The sequence below is a fragment of the Ranitomeya variabilis genome, chromosome 7, assembly GCF_051348905.1.
Source record: "Ranitomeya variabilis isolate aRanVar5 chromosome 7, aRanVar5.hap1, whole genome shotgun sequence".
In the NCBI taxonomy this organism is placed as follows: domain Eukaryota; kingdom Metazoa; phylum Chordata; class Amphibia; order Anura; family Dendrobatidae; genus Ranitomeya; species Ranitomeya variabilis.
The window spans coordinates 212,918,741-212,941,091 of NC_135238.1; the positions used below are offsets into that span (position 1 = coordinate 212,918,741).

Sequence of the window (22,351 nt, forward strand, 5' to 3'; positions counted from 1 at the left end):
AACAGGTGGGGAAAGATTGCGTATATTAACTCAGCTACTAGAATCAATATATTATACAGAAAGCAGAAATGTACATAAAGCTGGAATAAAAATCTCTATCTCTATCAATAAAAGGCAGGAGCGAAAAATCCAGAAGTCAAACTTTTTATTGTAAGAGTTAATGATCCATCATATACCAAAATGCAAGTGCCTGTACCTTCACTCATTTCTTCAAGGTAATCAGAAAAAAACTATCTATCTATCTATCTATCTATCTATCTATCTATCTATCTATCTATCTATCTATTATCTACCTATCTATTATCTATTATCTCTCTATCTATTATCTATCGATCTATTATCTATCTATCTTTCTCTATTACTGACTATTACAGGCTGACAAAATACATACTAATATATATATATATATGCTTCATCTACAGTGAATACTGCTTCAGCTGGGTGACGTGGATATTGGATGAGAGAGTCGGTGTACAGTGGGTGACAAGAATACAGAACATATCAGTTATATCAATATGTGACTATGAGCAAGGCTCAAATAAATGGATTTGTCCAAAGGTACATGGTGATATTAACTATTTATCTATCTAATAAAAAATGGCAATGAGCTTTGGAATAAATACTATTTATTCACCCTTTCAAAATGGGAGTGCTACCATTTTTTATTTTATATACCGTATATACAGTAGCTCCGTGGTCTGGACTCTGTCTTAATAATTCCTTCTGTTGTCTTTTTTTCCTTTAATATGAGCACATAAATCTAAATAAATATATGTGTGTATGTATGTATATATGAACTAAACTTTAATTCCATCTTTCTTTCTTTCCTTCCTTCCTTCCATCTTTCTTTCTTTCTTTCTTTCTTTCTTTCTTTCTTTCTTTCTTTCTTTCTTTCTTTCTTTCTTTTTCTTTCTTTCTTTCTTTCTTTTTCTTTCTTTCCTTCTTTCTTTCTTTCTCTTTCTTTCCTTCCTTCCTTCTTTCTTCTTTTCTCATATTTATTTGCGTTAACCAACAGAATTCACTAAAATATCTATCGATACTTTATGTATTCCTTCACTGCAGTACTAATTTTTTTCTTGATGTCTCCTAAGAATTATCAACATGTTGAAGCAAGTAAGACGGGATGGATTGGTGTGGTATGTATCTTTAATATCTTTACAGTATATATATATATATACTATACAGGCGTGTTCTATAACAAGTGCAAATAACTTTATGAATCAAGACGTCTTCTGTTGGTTGTTACCTGGGGGATCACTCTAAGTGTTTGCTGGGCGAGCCAGAGGTCACATGTCTATGACAGCAAGAACAAGGCCAGAACGAGGTTCTCATAGACTTACCTTGAGACCTTGTGATTGTTAGCCCTGACTTCTGCACTGTCAAAAGCTGTGGTCACAAGATGGCGGATCAGGCCCAGAGTGGCACCAGGAACAACAGAAGATGGTGGCTGGTAAGTATAATGCTAGGAGCAGGGAAGTATTAGTGCATTAGTGCATTAGTGATACCACCATAATAACGCCTAGGCAGCAGGCACGCTGTCTGGGTGTTATGTTTGACTCCGATCTCTCCTTCACCTCCCACATACAATCTCTTGCCCGCTCATGCCGCTTACACCTAAAGAACATCTCTAGAATACGCCCTTTTCTCACCATGGAGACAACAAAAACTCTCACTGTCGCCCTAATCCACTCCCGTCTGGACTACTGCAACTCTATTAATTGGCCTCCCCCTCACGCGACTTTCCCCTCTCCAGTCCATCCTTAATGCAGCAGCCAGGGTCGTCCATCTGGCTAATCGTTACTCGGACGTGTCCGCTCTTCGCCATTCGTTACACTGGCTGCCCATTCATTACAGGATACAATTCAAACTACTTGTTCTCACCCACAAAGCTCTCCACAGTGCGGCACCCCCTTACATCTCCTCCCTCATTGCTGTCTATCGGCCTAACCGACCGCTGCGCTCTGCAAACGACTTTCGACTAACCTCTGCACTAATCCGTACCTCCCACTCCCGACTCCAAGACTTCTCCTGTGCTGCGCCAATCCTCTGGAATGCTCTACCCCAAGATATTAGGACCATCCACAACTTGCATAGTTTTAGGCGCTCGCTCAAAACACATTTGTTCAGAGCGGCCTATCACGTTCCCTAATCAGTCATTTTAGGTTTGTGTGTGTGTAGCCCATTCACTATCTCCATCTACCCCCCACCCCCTGAAGATGGCTGGACCATCACTGTAAATACATCATTGTAAATACACACCTGTACCTTGTATCTCCCCACCTCATTGTAGATTGTAAGCTCTCACGAGCAGGGTCCTCTTATTTTGTCTTATTTTGCTTTATTACTGTATTGTTAACATTGTTACCTATGACTGTTGTGTTTGAAACTGTTAAACTGTAAAGCGCTGCGGAATATGTTGGCGCTATATAAATAAAGATTATTATTATTATTACCACCTAACCCCTTAACGACCGCCGATACGCCTTTTAACGGCGGCCGCTAAGGGTACTTAAACCACAGCGCCGTTAATTAACGGCGCTGTGGAAAAAGTGAATAGCGCCCCCCAGAGTCGGATTTTCTCTGGGGTCTCGGTTGCCGAGGGTAGCCGAGACCCCAGAGAACATGATTCGGGGGGTTTTTACCGACCCCCGAGTTGCGATCGCCGGTAATTAACCGTTTACCGGCGGTCGCAACAAAAAAAAAAAAAACGCGATTTGCCGTTTAATTTCTCTGTCCTCCGATGTGATCGCACATCGGAGGACAGAGAAATGTGGTCCCCGATGGCCCCCAATAGCCCCCCAATACTTACCTACCTCCCCCGGTGCTCCTCGTGTCTCCCCATGGGCGCCGCCATCTTTTTTCCGGGAAAAAATGGCGGGCGCACGCGCAGTGCGCCCGCCGCCCGGCACCCGGATGTTCTTTGGGGTCTCGGCTGCCGGGGGTAGCCGAGACCCCAAAGAACATGATCGGGGTCGATTTGCACCGACCCCTGCTTTGCGATCGCCGGTAATTAACAGTTTACCGGCGACCGCAAAAAAAAAAAAAAAAAAAAAAGCGATCAGTTATTTCTCTGTCCTCTGATGTGATCGCACATCAGAGGACAGAGAAATAGGGGGATTCGGGGACCCTATCATACTCACCCGGGGTCCCTGGGTCCTCTTCTGTCTTCTCCTGCCAGCCGGCTTTTTCATCATGGCGGGCGCATGCGCAGTGCGCCCGCCATCTGCTGCCATCTGCCGGCCGGCAGGAGAAGACAAGTTGGGGCTAAAATTAGGGTTAGGGTTAGGGTTAGAGTTAGGGTTAGGGTTGGGGCTAAATTTAGGGTTAGGGTTAGGGCTAGGGTTAGGGTTAGGCTACTTTCACACTAGCGTTTTTTGGCTTCCGTCGCAATGCGTCGTTGGAGAAAAAACGCATCCTGCAAAAGTGCTTGCAGGATGCGTTTTTTCTCCATTGGCTTGCATTAGCGACGCATTGCGACGGATTGCCACATGTCGCATCCGTCGTGCGACGGATGCGTCGTGCTTCGGCGGACCGTCGACACAAAAAAACTACATGTAACTTTTTTGTGCGACGTGTCCCACATATTTCAGTGCCACGTGCCACGTATTTAAGTGACACGTGCCACGTATCAAAGTGCCACGTGCCACATATTTCAGTGCCACGTATCAAAGTGCCACGTGCCACGTATCAAAGTGCCACGTGCCACGTATCAAAGTGCCACGTGCCACATATTTCAGTGCCACGTATCAAAGTGCCACGTGCCACGTATCAAAGTGCCACGTGCCACATCTTTCAGTGCCACGTATCAAAGTGCCACGTGCCACGTATCAAAGTGCCACGTGCCACGTATCAAAGTGCCACGTGCCACGTATCAAAGTGCCATGTGCCACGTATCAAAGTGCCACGTGCCACATATTTCAGTGCCACGTGCCACGTATCAAAGTGCCACGTGCCACGTATCAAAGTGCCACGTGCCACATCTTTCAGTGCCACGTGCCACGTATTTAAGAGACACGTGCCACGTATCAAAGTGCCACGTGCCACATATTTCAGTGCCACGTGCCACGTATTTAAGTGACACGTGCCACGTATCAAAGTGCCACGTATCACGTATTTCAGTGCCACGTATTTAAGTGACACGTATCACGTATAAGTGCCACGTGTCACGTATTTAATTGCCACATATTTAAGTGCCACGTATCAAGATTTTCCATGGAGAACAGACACATCCAGAGATATGTCTGCTCTCCACGGCTGCAGCAACACACTGACAGGAGCCATAGTTCCTGTCGGTGTGTCACTGCGCATGCGCGAGCGAGTTTACCGGCGGTCATTGACCCCGGCACTCTCGCTTAACGGCAGTGCTGCGTGGGAAAGTTCAACGCAGCTGTACTGCTGTTAACCGAGACGCCGGAGTCATTGAACTCCGGAACAGTACGCGATACACTGCTAGGAGCATCGCTCCTGGCAGTGTATCGCCGGAGAGCAGCCGATCGGCGTGGGACACTCGTTTTATGGATTCTGCGGACAGGGAGTATGAATTTGGTTTATTATTTTTGGATTTTTTCCTGGAGGATCGAGGGCTTCGCCTACAAGTGTGCTGTTGGTGAGTATATACTCTGTGTTATATGTTGTATGTACTGTGTGTCATGTATGTGTATTGTGTGTAGGTGTTTTGTGTAACTTTACAATTGTGCTAAGTCGCCGGACACAGGGACAACTCTCCCATCCTAATACCGGATGGGAGTAGTAGTCCCATACGGCGACTTAGCACAATGGTGGCACTAGCGTCGCATGGGGACACACACACGCACACACACGCACACACACAGAAGGACTCCATGCTGCTTCACTGGGGGGTGGGGGCTTCCCTCTTCCTGTCCGACGTCACGTCCGGTCCTGGGTGTCAACCCCTCCGTACAAAGACGCCGACACCCAGGACAAAGGCGCTGTGTGTGGAAGGTAATATGGGGCCCTAGGGGAATACGCAGACACGCCGCTGCGTAAAGAATTGACATGTCAATTCTTTTTACGCCGGAGTGTTTGCAGACAAAAGCGCCGCGTTTTTTTGCGGTGTGTCTGAACGGCAAAGTGAATTTCTCATTCACTTTGCCGGCAGACGAAAATGACATTGCGCATTTTTGAAAAGCGCCCGCAAAATAGCGCTCAAAAATGCGCTATGTCTGAAAGTAGCCTAAGGCTTCTTTCACACTTGCGTCGGTACGGGGCGGTCGCAATGCGTCGGCCCGATGTACCGACGCACGTTGTGAAAATTGTGCACAACGTGGGCAGCGGATGCAGTTTTTCAACGCATCCGCTGCCCAGTCTATGTCCTGGGGAGGAGGGGGCAGAGTTACGGCCACGCATCCGCGGAAATGGCGGACGCGACGTACAAAAAAAAGGTTACATTGAACTTTTTTTGTGACGACGGGGGCTAAAGTTATGGTTAGGGTTGGGGCTAAAGTTAGGGTTGGGGCTAAAGTTAGGGTTAGAGTTGGGATTAGGGTTAGGGTTTGGATTAGGGTTGGGATTAGTGTTACGTTTGGGATTAGGGTTGGGATTAGGGTTAGGGTTGGGATTAGGGTTAGGGGTGTGTTGGATTTAGGGTTTTGATTAGGGTTATGGTTAGGGTTGAGATTAGGGCTGTTTTGGGGTTAGGGTTGTGATTATCGTTAGGGTTGTGATTAGGATTATGGATCGGGTTGAGATTAGGGTTAGGGCTGTGTTGGGGTTAGGGTTGGAGTTAGAATTGGGGGGTTTCCACTGTTTAGGTACATCAGGGGGTCTCCAAACACGACAGCCAATTTTGCGCTAAAAAAGTCAAATGGTACTCCCTCCCTTCTGAGCTCTGCCGTGCGCCCAAACAGTGGTTTACCCCCACATATGGGGCATCAGCGTACTCGGGATAAATTGGACAACAACTTTTGGGGTCCAATTTCTCCTGTTACCCTTGTGAAAATAAAAACTTGGGGGCTAAAAATCTTTTTTGTTGGAAAAAAATATATTTTTTTATTTTCACTACTCTGCATTATAAATTTCTGTGAAGCACTTGAGCTTTCAAAGTTCTCACCACATATCTAGATAAGTTCCTTAGGGGGTCTAGTTTCCAAAATTTGGTCACTTGTGGGGGTTTCTACTGTTTAGGTACATTAGGGGTCTGCAAACGCAACATAACGCCCGCAGACAATTCTATCAAAGTCTGCATTGCAAAATGGCGCTCCTTCCCTTCCGAGCTCTGCCGTGCGCCCAAACAGTGGTTTACCCCCACATATGGGGTACCAGCATACTCAGGACAAATTGGACAACAACTTTTGGGGTCCAATTTCTCTTGTTACCCTTGTGAAAATAAAAATTTGGGGGCTAAAAAAATCTTTTTTGTGGGAAAAAAAATATTTTTTATTTTCACTACTCTGCATTATAAACTTCTGTGAAGCACTTGGGCATTCAAAGTTCTCACCACATGTCTAGATAAGTTCCTTGGGGGGTCTATTTTCCAAAATGGGGTCACTTGTTGGGGGTTTCTACTGTTTAGGTACATTAGGGGTCTGCAAACGCAACATAACGCCCGCAGACAATTCTATCAAAGTCTGCATTGCAAAATGGCGCTCCTTCCCTTCCGAGCTCTGCCGTGCGCCCAAACAGTGGTTTACCCCCACATATGGGGTACCAGCATACTCAGGACAAATTGGACAACAACTTTTGGGGTCCAATTTCTCTTGTTACCCTTGTGAAAATAAAAACTTGGGGGCTAAAAAATCTTTATTGTTAAAAAATATATATTTTTTATTTTCACGACTCTGCATTATAAACTTCTGTGATGCACTTGGGCATTCAAAGTTCTCACTACACATCTAGATAAGTTCCATGGGGGGTCTAGTTTCCAAAATGGGGTCACTTTTGGGGGGTTTCTGCTGTTTAGGCACATCAGGGGCTCTCCAAACGCGACATGGCGTCCGATCTCAATTCCAGTCAATTTTGCATTGAAAAGTCAAATGGCGCTCCTTTGCTTCCGAGCTCAGCCATGCGCCCAAACAGTGGTTTACCCCCACATATGGGGTGTCGGCGTACTCAAGACAAATTGTACAACAGCTTCTGGGGTCCATTTTCTCCTGTTACCCTTAGTAAAATAAAAATTTGGAGGTAAAAAGATCATTTTTGTAGAAAAAATGCGATTTTTTTATTTTCACGGCTCTACGTTATAAACTTCTGTGAAGCACCTGGGGGTTTAAAGTGCTCACCACACATCTAGATAAGTTCCTTAAGGGGTCTAGTTTCCAAAATGGTGTCATATGTGGGGGGTCTCTACTGTTTAGGCACATCAGCGGCTCTCCAAACGTGACATGGCGTCCGATCTCAATTCCAGCCAATTCTACATTGAAAAAGTAAAACGACACTCCTTCTCTTCCAAGCTCTGCGGTGCGCCCAAACAGTGGTTTACCCCCATATATGGGGTATCGACGTACTCAGGAGAAATTGCACAACAACTTTTGTGGTCTAATTTCTCCTGTTACCCTTGTGAAAATAAAAATTTGGGGGCAAAAAGATCATTTTTGTAGAAAAAATGAGATTTTTTATTTTCACGGCTCTACGTTATAAACTTCTGTGAAGCACTTGGGGGTTCAAAGTGCTCACCACACATCTAGATAAGTTCCTTGGGGGGTCTAGTTTCCAAAATGGTATCACTTGTGGGGGGTTTCCACTGTTTAGGCACATCCGGGACTCTCCAAACGCGACATGGCATCCGATCTCAATTCCAGCCAATTCTGCATTGAAAAAGTCAAACGGTGCTCCTTCACTTCCAAGCTCTGCGGTGCGCCCAAACAGTGGTTTACCTCCACATATGGGGTATCGACGTACTCAGGAGAAATTGCACAACAACTTTTGTGGTCTAATTTCTCCTGTTACCCTTGTGAAAATAAAAATTTTTGGGCAAAAAGCTCATTTTTGTAGAAAAAATGAGATTTTTTATTTTCACGGCTCTATGTTATAAACTTCTGTGAAGCACTTGGGGGTTCAAAGTGCTCACCACACATCTAGATAAGTTCCTTGGGGGGTCTAGTTTCCAAAATGGTATCACTTGTGGGGGGTTTCCACTGTTTAGGCACATCAGGGACTCTCCAAACGCGACATGGCATCCGATCTCAATTCCAGCCAATTCTGCATTGAAAAAGTCAAACGGTGCTCCTTCACTTCCAAGCTCTGCGGTGCGCCCAAACAGTGGTTTACCTCCACATATGGGGTATCGACGTACTCAGGAGAAATTGTACAACAACTTTTGTGGTCTAATTTCTCCTGTTACCCTTGTGAAAATAAGAATTTGTGGGCGAAAAAATCATTTTTGTGAAAACAAATGCGATTTTTTATTTTCACGGCTCTACGTTATAAACTTCTGTGAAGCACTTGGGGGTTCAAAGTGCTCACCACACATCTAGATAAGTTCCTTGGGGGGTCTAGTTTCCAAAATGGTGTCACTTGTGGGGGGTTTCCACTGTTTAGGCACATTAGGGGCTCTCCAAACGCGACATGGCGTCCGATCTCAATTCCAGCCAATTCTGCATTGAAACAGTCAAACGGTGCTCCTTCACTTCCAAGCTCTGCGGTGCGCCCAAACAGTGGTTTACCTCCACATATGGGGTATCGGCGTACTCAGGAAAAATTGCACAACAAAATTTGTGGTTAAATTTCTGTTTTTACACTTGTGAAAATTAAAAAAAATGGTTCTGAAGTAAAATGTTTGCAAAAAAAAGTAAAATGTTAATTTTTTTCTTCCACATTGTTTTAGTTCCTGTGAAGTACGTAAAGGGTTAATAAACTTCTTGAATGTGGTTTTGAGCAGCTTGAGGGGTGCAGTTTTTAGAATGGTGTCACACTTGGTTATTTTCTATCATATAGACCCCTCAAAATCACTTCAAAGGTGATGTGGTCCCTAAAAAAAACATGGTGTTGTAAAAATGAGAAATTGCTGGTCAACTTTTAACCCTTATAACTCCCTAACAAAAAAAAAAATTGTTTCCAAAATTGTGCTGATGTAAAGTAGACATGTGAGAAATGTTATTTATTAACTATTTTTTTGTGACATATCTCTCTGATTTAAGGGCATAAAAATACAAAGTTTGAAAATTGCAAAATTTTAAAAATTTTCGCCATATTTCCATTTTTTTCATAAATAATCGCAAGTAATATCGAAGAAATGTTACCACTAACTTGAAGAACAACATGTCACGAAAAAACAATCTCAGAATCAGCGGGATCCGATAAAGCGTTCCAGAGTTATAACCTCATAAAGTGACACTGGTCAGAATTGTAAAAATTGGCTCGGTCATTAAGTACCAAATTGGCTCTGTCACTAAGGGGCTAATCGGTGAAATAAAATAAAAAAACATGCTGGAGTGGAGCTTTAATCTACGCTATGACCAATATTTATATATATATATATAATTTTCTTATCTAAAGCCCCAAACTAGGCCCAGGCCTTGTCCCTTGTGGGGTCAATCACAACTTGTGTATAAAAGCATTAAGATAAATGTTAACTAGGAAGAAATTGGCCACTGGCAACAAATACCCGCAGCCGGTTGCCCAGTGGTATGTTCAAATCTCTACTGCCAGTCCTGATTTAGCAATGCATACAAAATTAGAAAAGGAAATTACTTTTTTAACTCTTAAAGAGTATATCTGGGACTTTACAAAAAATGTATCTAAGCACCAAGAGGCAGGTAGCTGCTAATTACCTGCCTGTTGTGCCGTTCTTTCCCGGTACACAGTGGTCACAGACGCTCCTGCTGGGGATTCAGATGCCTCTGCTGATGTCACATCTATATAGCAGAGTCTTCTTTTCCGGTTCACTCTGTCGACCGGGTGGGACTTCCGAGGTCATTCTGATTGACAGCCGGATACCCACTGCTTAACTGTGGGAGCCAGCTGTCAATCAGAATGTCCTCGGAAGTCCCGCCCAGTTGTGCCAGCAGAGGAAACTGAATCCCTGGCAGGAGCGGTCTGTCACTGCTCTGCATCGGGGAAGAACAGCACCATGCACAAACGGCAGGTGAGTTGCAATTACCTGCCTGTTCGTGCTTAGATACATGTTTTGTTTTTTGTAAAGTCCCGCATACACCCTTTAATGTACTGCTTTTTTTTTTTTTTTAACATGCGGACAACTGTTATGATGGAGAAATCACTGTAGGTTGCTTGGTCATTGATAAACTGTGCAGTGAAGCCATGGGTCTCAGGTCTTCACACTTTAAGGGATTATTCGGCTCTGTTCACTTATGGATCAGGAGGTTATCAGGGCAAGTGACGTCACATTTATAGATATCTGACAGATCGTATGTGCAAGATGCAGTTATTGTACACTTTTTATATATGTAGACATGAAGACCCTGGCTCCTCTCTACAGATGCAGAAGTGAGCACAGCTAAATAATCCCTTTAGCTCTTATACAGCAAATAGATGGAGGGAGGGTGGTGACTGTGCTGCTCCCATCCTGCGGCCCCATCCTGTCATGTGCTGCTCCCATCCTGCGGCCCCATCCTGTCATGTGCTGCTGCCATCCTGCACCCCCATTCTGTCATGTGCTGCTGCCATCCTGCACCCCCATGCTGTCATGTGCTGCTCCCATCCTGCGCCTCCATTCTGTAATGTGCTGCTCTCATCCTGCGCCCCCATTCTGTCATGTGCTGCTCCCATCCTGCACCCTCATCCTGTCATGTGCTGCTCCCATCCTGCACCCCCATTCTGTAATGTGCTGCTCCCATCCTGCGCCCCATTCTGTAATGTGCTGCTCCCATCCTGCACACCCATTCTGTAATGTGCTGCTCCCATCCTGCACCCTCATCCTGTCATGTGCTGCTCCCATCCTGCACCCCCATTCTGTAATGTGCTGCTCCCATCCTGCGCCCCCATTCTGTAATGTGCTGCTCCCATCCTGCACCCCCATTCTGTAATGTGCTGCTCCCATCCTGCGCCCCATTCTGTCATGTGCTGCTCCGATCCTGCGCCCCCATGCTGTTATGTGCTGCTGCCATCCTGCGCCCCCATTCTGTCGTGTGCTACTCCCATCCTGCGCCCCCATCCTGTCATGTGCTACTCCCATCCTACGCCCCCATGCTGTCATGTGCTGCTCCCATCCTGCGCCCCCATTCTGTAATGTGCTGCTCCCATCCAGCGCCCCCATTCTGTAATGTGCTGCTCCCATCCTGCACCTCTGTTCTGTCATGTGCTGCTCCCATCCTGCACCCACATCCTGTCATGTGCTGCTGCCATCCTGCACCCCCATTCTGTAATGTGCTGCTCCCATCCTGTGCCTCCATTCTGTAATGTGCTGCTCCCATCCTGCGCCCCCATTCTGTCATGTGCTGCTCTCATCCTGCGCCCCCATTCGGTCACATGCTGCTGCCATCCTGCGGCCCCATGGTGTCATGTGCTCCTCCCATCCTGTGCCCCCCATTCTGTCATGTGCTGCTGCCATCCTGCGCCCCCATGCTCTCATGTGCTGCTCCCATGCTGCGCCCCATTCTGTAATGTGCTGCTCCCATCCAGCGCCTCCATTCTGTAATGTGCTGCTCCCATCCTGCGCCCCCATGCTGTCATGTGCTGCTGCCATCCTGCGCCCCCATGCTGTCATGTGCTCCTCCCATCCTGTGCCCCCATCCTGTCATGTGCTGCTCCCATCCTGCGCCCCCATCCTGTCATGTGCTGCTCCCATCTTGCGTCCTCATTTTGTCATGTGCTGCTCCTATCCTGTGCCCCAGTTCTGTCATGTGCTGCTCCCATCCTGCGTCCCCATCCTGTCATGTGCTGCTCCTATCCTGTGCCCCCATCCTGTCATGTGCTGCTGCCATCCTGCGCCCCCATGCTGTCATGTGCTGTTCCCATCCTGCGCCCCCATTCTGTAATGTGCTGTTTCCATCCTGCGCCCCCATTCTGTAATGTGCTGCTCCCATCCTGCGCCCCCATTCTGTCATGTGCTGCTCCCATCCTGCGCCCCCATTCTGTCATGTGCTGCTGGCATCCTGCGGCCCCATGCTGTCATGTGCTGCTGCCATCCTGCGCCTCCATGCTGTCATGTGCTGCTCCCATCCATATGCCCCATATGCTGCTCCATAAAGGTTGATGGCCCCCATAAGATGCTCCATAGCATAATATGCCCTGTATGCTGCTGCTACGATTGAAAATAAAAATTACATACTCACCTCTCGTCTCTGGGCGCAGAGTGCCGGGGGCCTGAGCAGGTGGGGACACTGGCGCACTATGGGGGCACTTGCGATATTCACCTGTCCAAGTTCCACCACTGCACGCCACTCTGCCTTCTGGGTCTCTGGCTCTGACCGTTCAAGCAGAGGACACGCACTAACCACGTCATTGCGTCCCCTGACCTGAACGTCACAGCCAGACGACGCAGACAGAGACAGAGTGGCACGCAGTGGTGGAATGGGGACAGATGAATATAGCCAAGCTCACCTTCCCCGGTCATACTCACCCTATCCTGGCATGGTCCCTGCTTCTTTGCCGGAAATCACGGTATGCGTTCAGTGCTTACGCATACCGCGATCTCTGGCGGCCTGGATCCCAGTGATGGGGAGGGGTCCTTGCAGCGGGGGAGTCCTAGCAGCGGGGGGTCCGGCGACGACCTGCTGGTGGTACTGCGCAAGAGCCTGGTACCACCAGCGGGTGCCATATTGGAATACCCATCACTTGGGTATTCCAATATGGCGGTCGGCGTACTTCCGGTGTGGCGTGGTGGATTGTGGGATTCGAGGACGTCCAGACAGAAGTGGATGACAGACAATTTTAGGTAATTATATAAATAAATAGATATGACCGTTGTTGCAAAGAATCACCATGTCGGAAATCCCATAGAAATCGCCAACCGGCCATTGACAAATTGTGGTCATGAGCAGAACCAGGCAATACATGGGGTGCGGAGGTTGTGCAGAATTGTGTGACAGCAAGGGAGGAGGCAGATTGTGGTGAGGGGAAGCCATGCAACACAAACTAGGAGAGGCACAGCAAGTCCAGAACGGCAAGCAGGAGAATGCATAGATATGACCAGTCCAGTGATCAGTAATTAAACAGTCTGATGGCAATCCAAAAACAGACTCAGGAGACAAACCAGGGAAGGAAAACATAACTCTTTGCTATACCAAATACATGAAGTTAGCCTTTACTATTATTTGGCAAGGCAACATAGTAAATGCTCTGACTGATCAGGCTACCAGGTCTCCAGATTGTCTGACCAGTCGGTCAGCCAAGCGCTGTGATTGATTGGTGACTGGACAATGAGCACAAGTAGCGCTATGGTGCGCGCTCCATCAGTCCCGCTGAGAATCCTATTGTAGTGGTGGTGACGGTGCAGAAACGTAGAGAGATATGCTCTAAATGGAAGATAACCTCAATCTGTTTTGAGAATGAGGTCTCATCATGGGTGACCAAGTCTATTCATTTGTATGGGCCCCATTCATGAGATAGATGTTGATCCTGTAGCCTATGGATATGCCATAAATGTAGGCGATGGGACACCCCTTTAGCCATGCATGTTCATTAGACATATATGTCATATTTGATGTTAATATGTTTCTTAGAACGCCATGATGCGTATGTCTTTTCCATCTACATCTATATATCTTCTCTGCCAGTTGTTAGTTTTCCGTTCATACATTCACTCGTCATTCAAAGATAATTGCTGTCTGTTTGTAACCGCTACGTGCTAAGGGGACATTTTTACACTAATTAGTACAATTTGCAAATACTAGTCTAATGACTTGTTTGAACGGCCGTACAGACATAAACTTAATTATAGCAGCGTTAGAATGCACTTTGTTCAAGTAAATTGATCATTTGGCGTTGGGAATGTCTTGACTCGTGATACTTTTTTTTTACAGCGAATGCAAGCGCATCTCCTAAATGAACATCTGTGTTTTTACTTACTCATTTTGCTATTTAAGTGGAAGACGATTGCAGCTTAATACAAAATCCTCTGCAAATAAGGAAAGATGAGACCTCAGCTATATAATTGTGACCTATTAGAATAATTCTAGATTATTGCTCCTTGCCTTGATCTGACATAATATATGCTAATATATGTATTTCTAATTGCTAGCGTTTGGAAATGTATATACAGCAACAACTAATTCGGAAGCCTCACCCTGTGTTTCGTGTCTAATTTACCTTGCTCTGTTAATAATTAGCTAATTAGGTTTCTTAATTCCGTCAGAAAATAAAAACTATCTGCAACCACTATGCATTTGACAGAACTACGCCGTTTCACTATGTAAGTGGCATCACGGTGGCTCAGTGGTTAGCATGGTGGCTCAGTGGTTAGCACGGTGGCTCAGTGGTTAGTACAGTGGCTCAGTGGTTAGCACAGTGTCTCTCTCAGTGGTTAGCACATTGGCTCAGTGGTTAGCATGGTGGCTCAGTGGTTAATACAGTGGCTCAGTGGTTAGCACATTGGCTCAGTGGTTAACACAGTGGCTCAGTGGTTAGCACGGTGGCTCAGTGGTTAGTACAGTGGCTCAGTGGTTAGCACAGTGTCTCTCTCAGTGGTTAGCACATTGGCTCAGTGGTTAGCATGGTGGCTCAGTGGTTAGCACAGTGGCTCAGTGGCTAGCTCAGTGGTTAGCACAGTGGCTCAGTGGTTAGCACATTGGCTCAGTGGTTAGCACAGTGGCTCAGTGGTTAGCACGTTGGCTTGGGAATCAATGGCGCTATATAGGTGAGTAAAATAAGGAAATTGGTCACATCTGTTTGGCGGGGATGCCGGGTGTCGCGCCCTCACCGATATGGTGTTGATGCCTTATCCTAAGGATAAGCCATCAATATTAAAGTACTTAATATTAATATTAATTTTCATGTATCTACCATTGAATATCATGTATGCAGAACATCGTGTGCCGAGACGAGCGCTCAGGACCCTCGGAGTGAATGACGGCGTGCCCGGTACGGCACAGCTCGGCATGCACTATGGTATTGGGGTCTTAAATATCTCAGAGTGTAGGGTGCTGCTACATGTCGTCAGTGGAGGGTGAGACCAGATTGGCTCCAGATAAGTGATCAGATAATGTCTACCCCATGGTGCACGTATGTTCAGCACTGATCTCCCTCTCTGGGTATGTGAGTGTGAGTTTTATAAACGTTCATGGTCCATAATGTTCTGCCTCAATGTTATATGCACCTCATCATCTACATGTTTATATGTGAGCGACCACCAGGTAAACCTGCAGCCAAGCCTCTAGGCTTTCAAGGAGGGTGGTTTAATAAAAATAGATAAATAATAAAATAATAATAAATAATAAAATGAAATAACATTTTAATAATTTTAAAATGTTAATAATAATAATAATAATAATAAAATAAACATTTTGTGAAAGAATCCTAATAAAGGCACATGTGGGATCGATGTGGCCAGGCTGTTCTTTAATTCCAGCCCAGCACTGGGAGAGTATATATTACCGTATGTTTTTATCTAAACTATTCCTTGCTTATAGAAAAATGTTTACACTACATCATAGACAAACCCTTTAAGGGGAATCTGTCACCAAGTTTTTCTACCCCATTTGAGAGCAGCATGATATGGAGTCACAGACCCTGATTCCAGCGTTGTGTCACTTACTGGGCTGCTTGTTGTAGTTTTGATAAAATCCCTGTTTTTTTCTGCTGGAGATCAAGCACTTCTCTGAATTCTGAGCCCTGTATAACCCTGCCCAAACCACCGATTGGCAGATTTCTGTGCATAAGCAGAAAGCTGCCTATCAGATTTGGGGACTTGGTTATACAGAGCTCATGAGAATGGAGGACTACCTGGCAGAAGGTTCACTAGTCCTCTGATGATAATCTCCTGCTGATAAAATAGTGATTATACCAAAACAACAGCAAGCAGCAAAGTAAGTAACACAGCACTGGAATCAGGGTCTATGCCCCTACATCATGCTGTTCATAGGCGGCAAAAACCTGGTAACAGATTCCCTTAAATTCATACACATCTACAGTAACTGCTTGTGGCCATCACCCCGGGGGTGCTTTATAGCTGGCTGCATACAGATTTATTAGGGTACAGTGTATAAAGTCTATGCAGTCATCCAAAGTAATGTCCCATTTCTTAGTTATTCGGGATTTTGGAAAATTTGAGGAAATGCTGATATGGATTTCATTACTACTGATAGAGATCGCTGCTCAGTTTCTATAGAGTCCTAATCTGAAGACTGCATCTGTTATTTACTATTGTGATACTATTTTTTTGCTGTGTTTAATCATTTTCATATTTTTTTTTCCAGTTCTTCCCCTCTCTCCCAGTTTTTACATCAGATAGTATGTCCTACTACCAAATCCTCAGTGACCAGGACGGCTATAAACATATCCATTATGTCAATGACACCATGGTAGGTGACACTGCCTATAATCATTCCCAGAATTCATACCACTCAATGAAGAGGCATCTGTCGCCCAAACTTCCTCCATTGTGGAGAAAGTAAAGTTTAACAAAACATATTAATTAGGGTGCTTAGCGCACCCTTGGTGGGACAAACAGCACAGTGCTCTTGGGTGTGTACCCCTGCCTCCTGGTGATTGACAGCGCTGGTTGTCTGAGCCTTTACTGTAAATGCTGCTCACTTTATGGAAGCCGCTGCTGTCAATCACCAGTAAACAAGGCAGGGGCATGCAACACTAATGGGAGAACTGTACACTGAGCCTCTCGGCCACACCTAGGGTGCACTGAGCACCATAATAAGCTTACAGTTTCTGCATAACGGAGGGAATGATTAGACTCAAAGTACAATTTTCATATGGGTCTATATCTTACAAGGCTGTGTACTTAGTTTATATTCTCATTTTATTTTGCAATATTCTTTACTTTGATATTATTTTTAGATTAATACATTTCCGAGGTTAATATAACATTGCAGTGAGATTTCCTACTTTCCTGTCTATTATTACTTTATAGTTTCCTTTTATTCTCTGCTAGGCTAATGCAGTCCAAATTACGAAAGGACGCTGGGAAGCGGTTTATATTCTATATGTTACAGACAAAGCTATGTAAGTGTGTGATTATTTCTTCTATGGGTCACTGTATTCATCTTTATGAGTGATGAGTGAACGTGCTCGGATGACGTCTTATCCGAGCATGCTCAGGTTTTATCCAAGTATCTTGGGCGTGCTCGTATATTATGTTCGAGTCCCCGCGGCTGCATTATTCACGGCTGTTAGACAGCCTGAACATATGCTGGCATTGTCTGTTTGTTAGGAAATCCCCACATGTATTCAGGCTAACAGCCACAAATCATGCAGCCGCAGGGACTCGAACATAATATACGAGCGCGCCCAAGATACTTGGATAAAACCTGAGCATGCTCGGATAATCAGGCACGTGTGCTCATCACTAATATTTATACATTATAATTCCCTTAAAAGAGTTGTCCAGTACTTGGACAACCCCTTCAGAATTCCTATGATTCCCCTCATCAAAACAATCCTCCCGTCCCGACTGCGTTGCAGCAGTATCGGCACTGCCACCCCTGAGGATCTTTGGGTGGTGGTGAGGCCGCAGCTCGGGTGATGGTGAGGCGGCAGCTCAGGTGGTGGTGAGGCGGCAGCTCTGGTGTTGGTGAGGCGGCAGCTCGGGTGGTGGTGAGACGGCAGCTCGGGTGGTTGGTGAGGTGGCAGCTCGGGTGGTTGGTGAGGCGGCAGCTCTGGAGGTGGTGAGGTGGCAGCTCTGGTGTTTGGTGAGGCGGTAGCTCGGGTGGTTGGTGAGGCGGCAGCTCGGGTGGTTGGTGATGTGGCAGCTCGGGTGGTGGTGAGGCGGCAGCTCGGGTGGTGGTGAGGCGGCAGCTCGGGTGGTGGTGAGGTGGCAGCTCGAGTGGTTGGTGAGGCGGCAGCTCGGGTGGTTGGTGAGGCGGCAGCTCTGGTGGTGGTGAGGTGGCAGCTCGGGTGGTTGGTGAGGCGGCAGCTCAGGTGGTTGGTGAGGTGGCAGCTCGGGTGGTGGTGAGGCGGCAGCTCTGGTGGTGGTGAGGCGGCAGCTCGGGTGGTGGTGAGACGGCAGCTCAGGTGGTGGTGAGGGGGCAGCTCGGGTGGTTGGTGAGGTGGCAGCTCGGGTGGTTGGTGAGGCGGCAGCTCTGGTGGTGGTGAGGTGGCAGCTCGGGTGTTTGGTGAGGCGGTATCTCGGGTGGTTGGTGAGGCGGCAGCTCGGGTGATTGGTGATGTGGCAGCTCGGGTGGTGAGGCGGCAGCTCTGGTGGTGAGGCGGCAGCTCGGGTGGTGGTGAGGTGGCAGCTCGAGTGGTTGGTGAGGCGGCAGCTCGGGTGGTTGGTGAGGCGGCAGCTCTGGTTGTGGTGAGGTGGCAGCTCGGGTGGTTGGTGAGGCGGCAGCTCGGGTGGTTGGTGAGGTGGCAGCTCGGGTGGTGGTGAGGCGGCAGCTCTGGTGGTGAGGCGGCAACTCGGGTGGTGGTGAGGCAGCAGAATGGTTATTGCAGGCTGTAGGCTTTCCTGAAGAGATGGGTTTTCAGGTTCCGTCTGAAGGATCCAAGGGTGGTGGATAATTGGACGTGTTGAGGCGTGGAATTCCAGAGGATGGGGGATATTCCGGATATATTACTGGATACATTTTGTGGACTTGGGAGGGAATCAAAGAAACACCATGGGGGGCCAAAACAAGTATATAATTGCTGTACCTCCACCCAACTTTTTATACTAAATTATTTCACTTAAAAAATGGTGACGTTTTGCAAAATCTAAAAGACTATATATTTCATCCAATATACAACCCCTTTAAATTAATATATAGCCAAAATATTTTGGACTTTTGAACTGGCTGACAAAGACTTGATAGGGAAGAGTAAAAGGACCAGAGAGGTCAAGATAAACAATGAAACCCTTCATAGCTTCTAAGGCTTTGTCATTATTTTACACCATTTTCATTGACTATCTAAGGATATGGAATATTTAGTAATCCAGCCTTGTTTATATTAGATTTATGGAATCTTGCTGTACTTATAGAAAATATAATATTACTGTCATGGAGACTTTGTCTGCTCCCTGGCATTGTACATAGCACTATAACAAGTTTGCTTGTCTTACAGATATTACACGAGTAATGAATTTGAAGGATTTCCGGGAAGGAGAAATGTTTATCGGTAATATCTTCACCAGTGTTGGGATTTTATACCCAGGATTTGCTGGATTACAAAAAGGCAAATTTGCACTTTACTGTACCTTATATTAAAAATCCTCTTCATTCTCAAAAATGGAGGGATTTTTAATTTTATAGAGTGCATCTTGTTGACTACCAGCCACGTTGCAATCTCAGTGTCCGCTTACCTAGATAACTCTGTGCTTTAGAGACTGTTCATGGTGCACTGAAGCTTGCCAAATCCATCCATCCATCCATCCATCCATCCATCCGTCCATCTAGTCTCATTGTCCCTATGCTTTTTCCATGCTGCCTCCACTACCAGCACAGGAGAGCACACAGTTCAGACCATGGGCGCAACCATGAAATGGAAATTTGCAGGAGCACACCGCGATAGGCAAAGCAAGAAGCTCCGGGACGGGAGCAATACACTCCTGGAGATAGAACATTAGAAAAACCCTTTAAACGGGTTTGCGGGAATGTTAGCATTAATTGCTTATCCTTAGGATAGCTCATCAGTGTCTGATCTGTGGGGTAGGCCATCAACGTTAAGGTCAACCCGTTTAAGGAGTATTTTTAAAACGTTTTTGTTTTTTTTTTCTAAATGAGACAATGGATTTTAAAAATGTATAAATTTATAAGAATTCAGTACAAAAGTGTAAATTTGATTGCAGAATCTCACTCCAAGGCAAACGTCGAGAAAAGCAATGTCTTACCTGCACTTTAAGGAAGGAGCGATGCCAATATTATTATGCCAAATTGAGCACCAATGCTAAGTACTACTCCCTGAGCTGTTATGGTGAGAGCCTGGAACCGTCCCCTAAAATACGTGATATTGAAAATAATTCTATCAGAAAAATAATTCATGCTTTATTTTACAGGACCGGGTCTTCCCATCCATACGATTCACAATGGTACTACTGATAAAGGTATTAGTATTACATGTCTTTCTTAAGATCACTGATTAGTTATAGAATCAGTAGAGTTTGTTTTATTGTCTCTGTTTTTGTGAAAAAAATATTAATTGTTATATTTCGTGCAGAAATCCAGATACTACAGGACAACCAAAAACTGCAATCCAATCTTCTCACAGTACAGATGCCAACGGAGAAAATTGGGAACATTAAGCAGAATGGAATGAGTATGAGCTCCTTAAAAATACGAATAGATTAGAAAACCTCTGCTGTATATACATCCCGATATATTTACTTTCTGTACTGACCACTAGGTGGTACTATAGGCTGATGTAATTATTAGAGGGGTTGTCCAGGGTTGGCACGAAAGTCTGCAGTCACGTTAATATAGTAAAGCATACGGGTGCGTTTGTGAACATTTTCCAACCTTCTCACATGCTGTAAAGACATGTCAGAAAACAGCACTGGACTGGGACTCTAGGATCGACTCAAACAAGGGGCCGTTGCTCTCTTCTGTGCAGTTCTGTGCTATCTATCTATTATCTATCTATTATCTATCTATCTAATAGCTATCTATCTCATATTTATATATGTGTAGCTCTCTTTCTTATCTTGTTCTATCAATTCAATTCATAGAAGCTTTATTGGCAGGACTAAATACACATTGGTTTTGCCAAAGCAAGTGTATATTAGGGAATACAGAAAAGATATATATATCTTTGTACCGTGTTAGCCAGTAGATAGATTCTTCAGATTTTGTATTAGTCTATGCCTGATGAAGGGACCTGAGTAGTCTCGAAAGCTGCAATTTGTTACCATCTTTTCAGTTAGCCATTAAAAGGTATCAACCAATGAGGACTCTCAATTCTAAATATTTTTCTATTAGAGAATATGGACTGTGGGGATGATAGGTGAGGACACATTCAGGGTGGGGGCTACGAAAGTCCATGGCATATCATAGTTTTCTTTCTTGCTCACATTCTGCGCTGCTACCTCCACCAAGCTCTCTTGTTAACCCAGCAGGATAAATGTTTTCTCTTCATCATTCATGGAGTTGAAATCCGGGAAGAGATCAGAGAGTTTCCCAAACTGAGTGACCCTCATTGCTGAGTATTTAGTGCAGTGTAGCAGAAAGTGGGTCTCTTCCTCCAGGTCACACTGTGGTCACAGTCTGTCCTCCTTGGGCTTGTAGCTCTGTGCTGGCCGGATTCGATGGCCAGACTGTGGGCCCTGAGTCTATACCGGCTCAGGAGCTGGGAGTCTCTGGGTCCACAAATTTCTCCAGATATACAGCTAGTCTGTAGTCTCTCTGTAGAATCCGGTACATGGTCAGTTTCTGTGAGGTGATGATATAGTTTCTCCAGTCATTGACATACATATCCTGGCCCTCGTCTACCATCTTCCTGATTCTGGCTTTTGTCAGGCTGCTGTGATTAGTGTTTTGGTCTGGCTGAGTTTGGGTGAGCTGTTCTGAGGGTCTTGGTTTGTGTGAACCACCTATATGTAGCAGGGCTTTATGGTGATGGGAGCTTGGATTGCTACTATGTAAGTGAGACAGCGCCATGTTTATAACTGCTAGGTGAGGAAGGAATCTGTCCAGCTCAGCCCAACAGGCTCTGTTGGTGGTGCTCCAATAGACCTGGAGAAGTTGCTTACAGAATTCCAGGTGGAATATTTCTGTTGGTCTGGAAACCCATCTTGACCAGTCTGGGTATGTGTGAGGACTCAAGACTTCACTGCCGTACATGAGGATTGGGGCGATGATAGCATCAAATATTTTTAGCCAGACCTTCACTGGCAGCTTCAGATGGTAGAGTTTCCTTCGGATGGAATAAAAGGTTTTGTAGGCCTTGTCCTTCAGGGTCTCTATGGATTGTTTCAATCTCCCTGACTGGTGAGTTTTCAGGCCCCGGTAGGTGTATTCGTCTGTTCCTGTAAGAGTACAGTTGCTTAGCACAAATGAAGGGTGCTGTTCTGATCTTGGTTTTCTCCTCTGGAACACCATAAAGTTGGTTTTCTTTCGGTTGATCAGTAGTGCCCATGTGGAGCTGAATTTCTCCAAGATCTTTAGGATATCTTGGAGGCCTTTCTCGTTTGGTGACAGCAGCAGTAGGTCATCTGCATACAGCAAGAATTTTACCTGGGCATCATGGAGTGTGAGAACTCGTGCTGTGGAAGACTCCAGAGTGGTGGCCAGCTCATTGATGTAAATGTTGAAGAGCGTTGGACTTAGGCTGCAGCCCTGTCTGACTCTGTGGGACTGCTGGAAATCAACCATTTTTCCACCATTCACACGCACGCTGCAGCAGTTCTCGGTGTTGG

General features: G+C 45.7%; 1 protein-coding gene across 1 annotated transcript in view; it reads left to right on the forward strand.

The window, feature by feature from the left end:
• The window catches only part of FAP (fibroblast activation protein alpha), a 114,250-nt gene that overhangs the window by 44,819 nt on the left and 47,080 nt on the right, over window positions 1-22,351 (forward strand). The window contains exons 10-18 of the mRNA XM_077272828.1: window positions 115-215; window positions 423-558; window positions 1,092-1,136; window positions 16,269-16,373; window positions 16,958-17,028; window positions 19,066-19,119; window positions 19,790-19,914; window positions 19,997-20,044; window positions 20,158-20,256. Coding sequence (XP_077128943.1) covers window positions 115-215; window positions 423-558; window positions 1,092-1,136; window positions 16,269-16,373; window positions 16,958-17,028; window positions 19,066-19,119; window positions 19,790-19,914; window positions 19,997-20,044; window positions 20,158-20,256 — 784 coding nt within the window. The remainder of the gene's footprint in view (window positions 1-114; window positions 216-422; window positions 559-1,091; window positions 1,137-16,268; window positions 16,374-16,957; window positions 17,029-19,065; window positions 19,120-19,789; window positions 19,915-19,996; window positions 20,045-20,157; window positions 20,257-22,351) is intronic.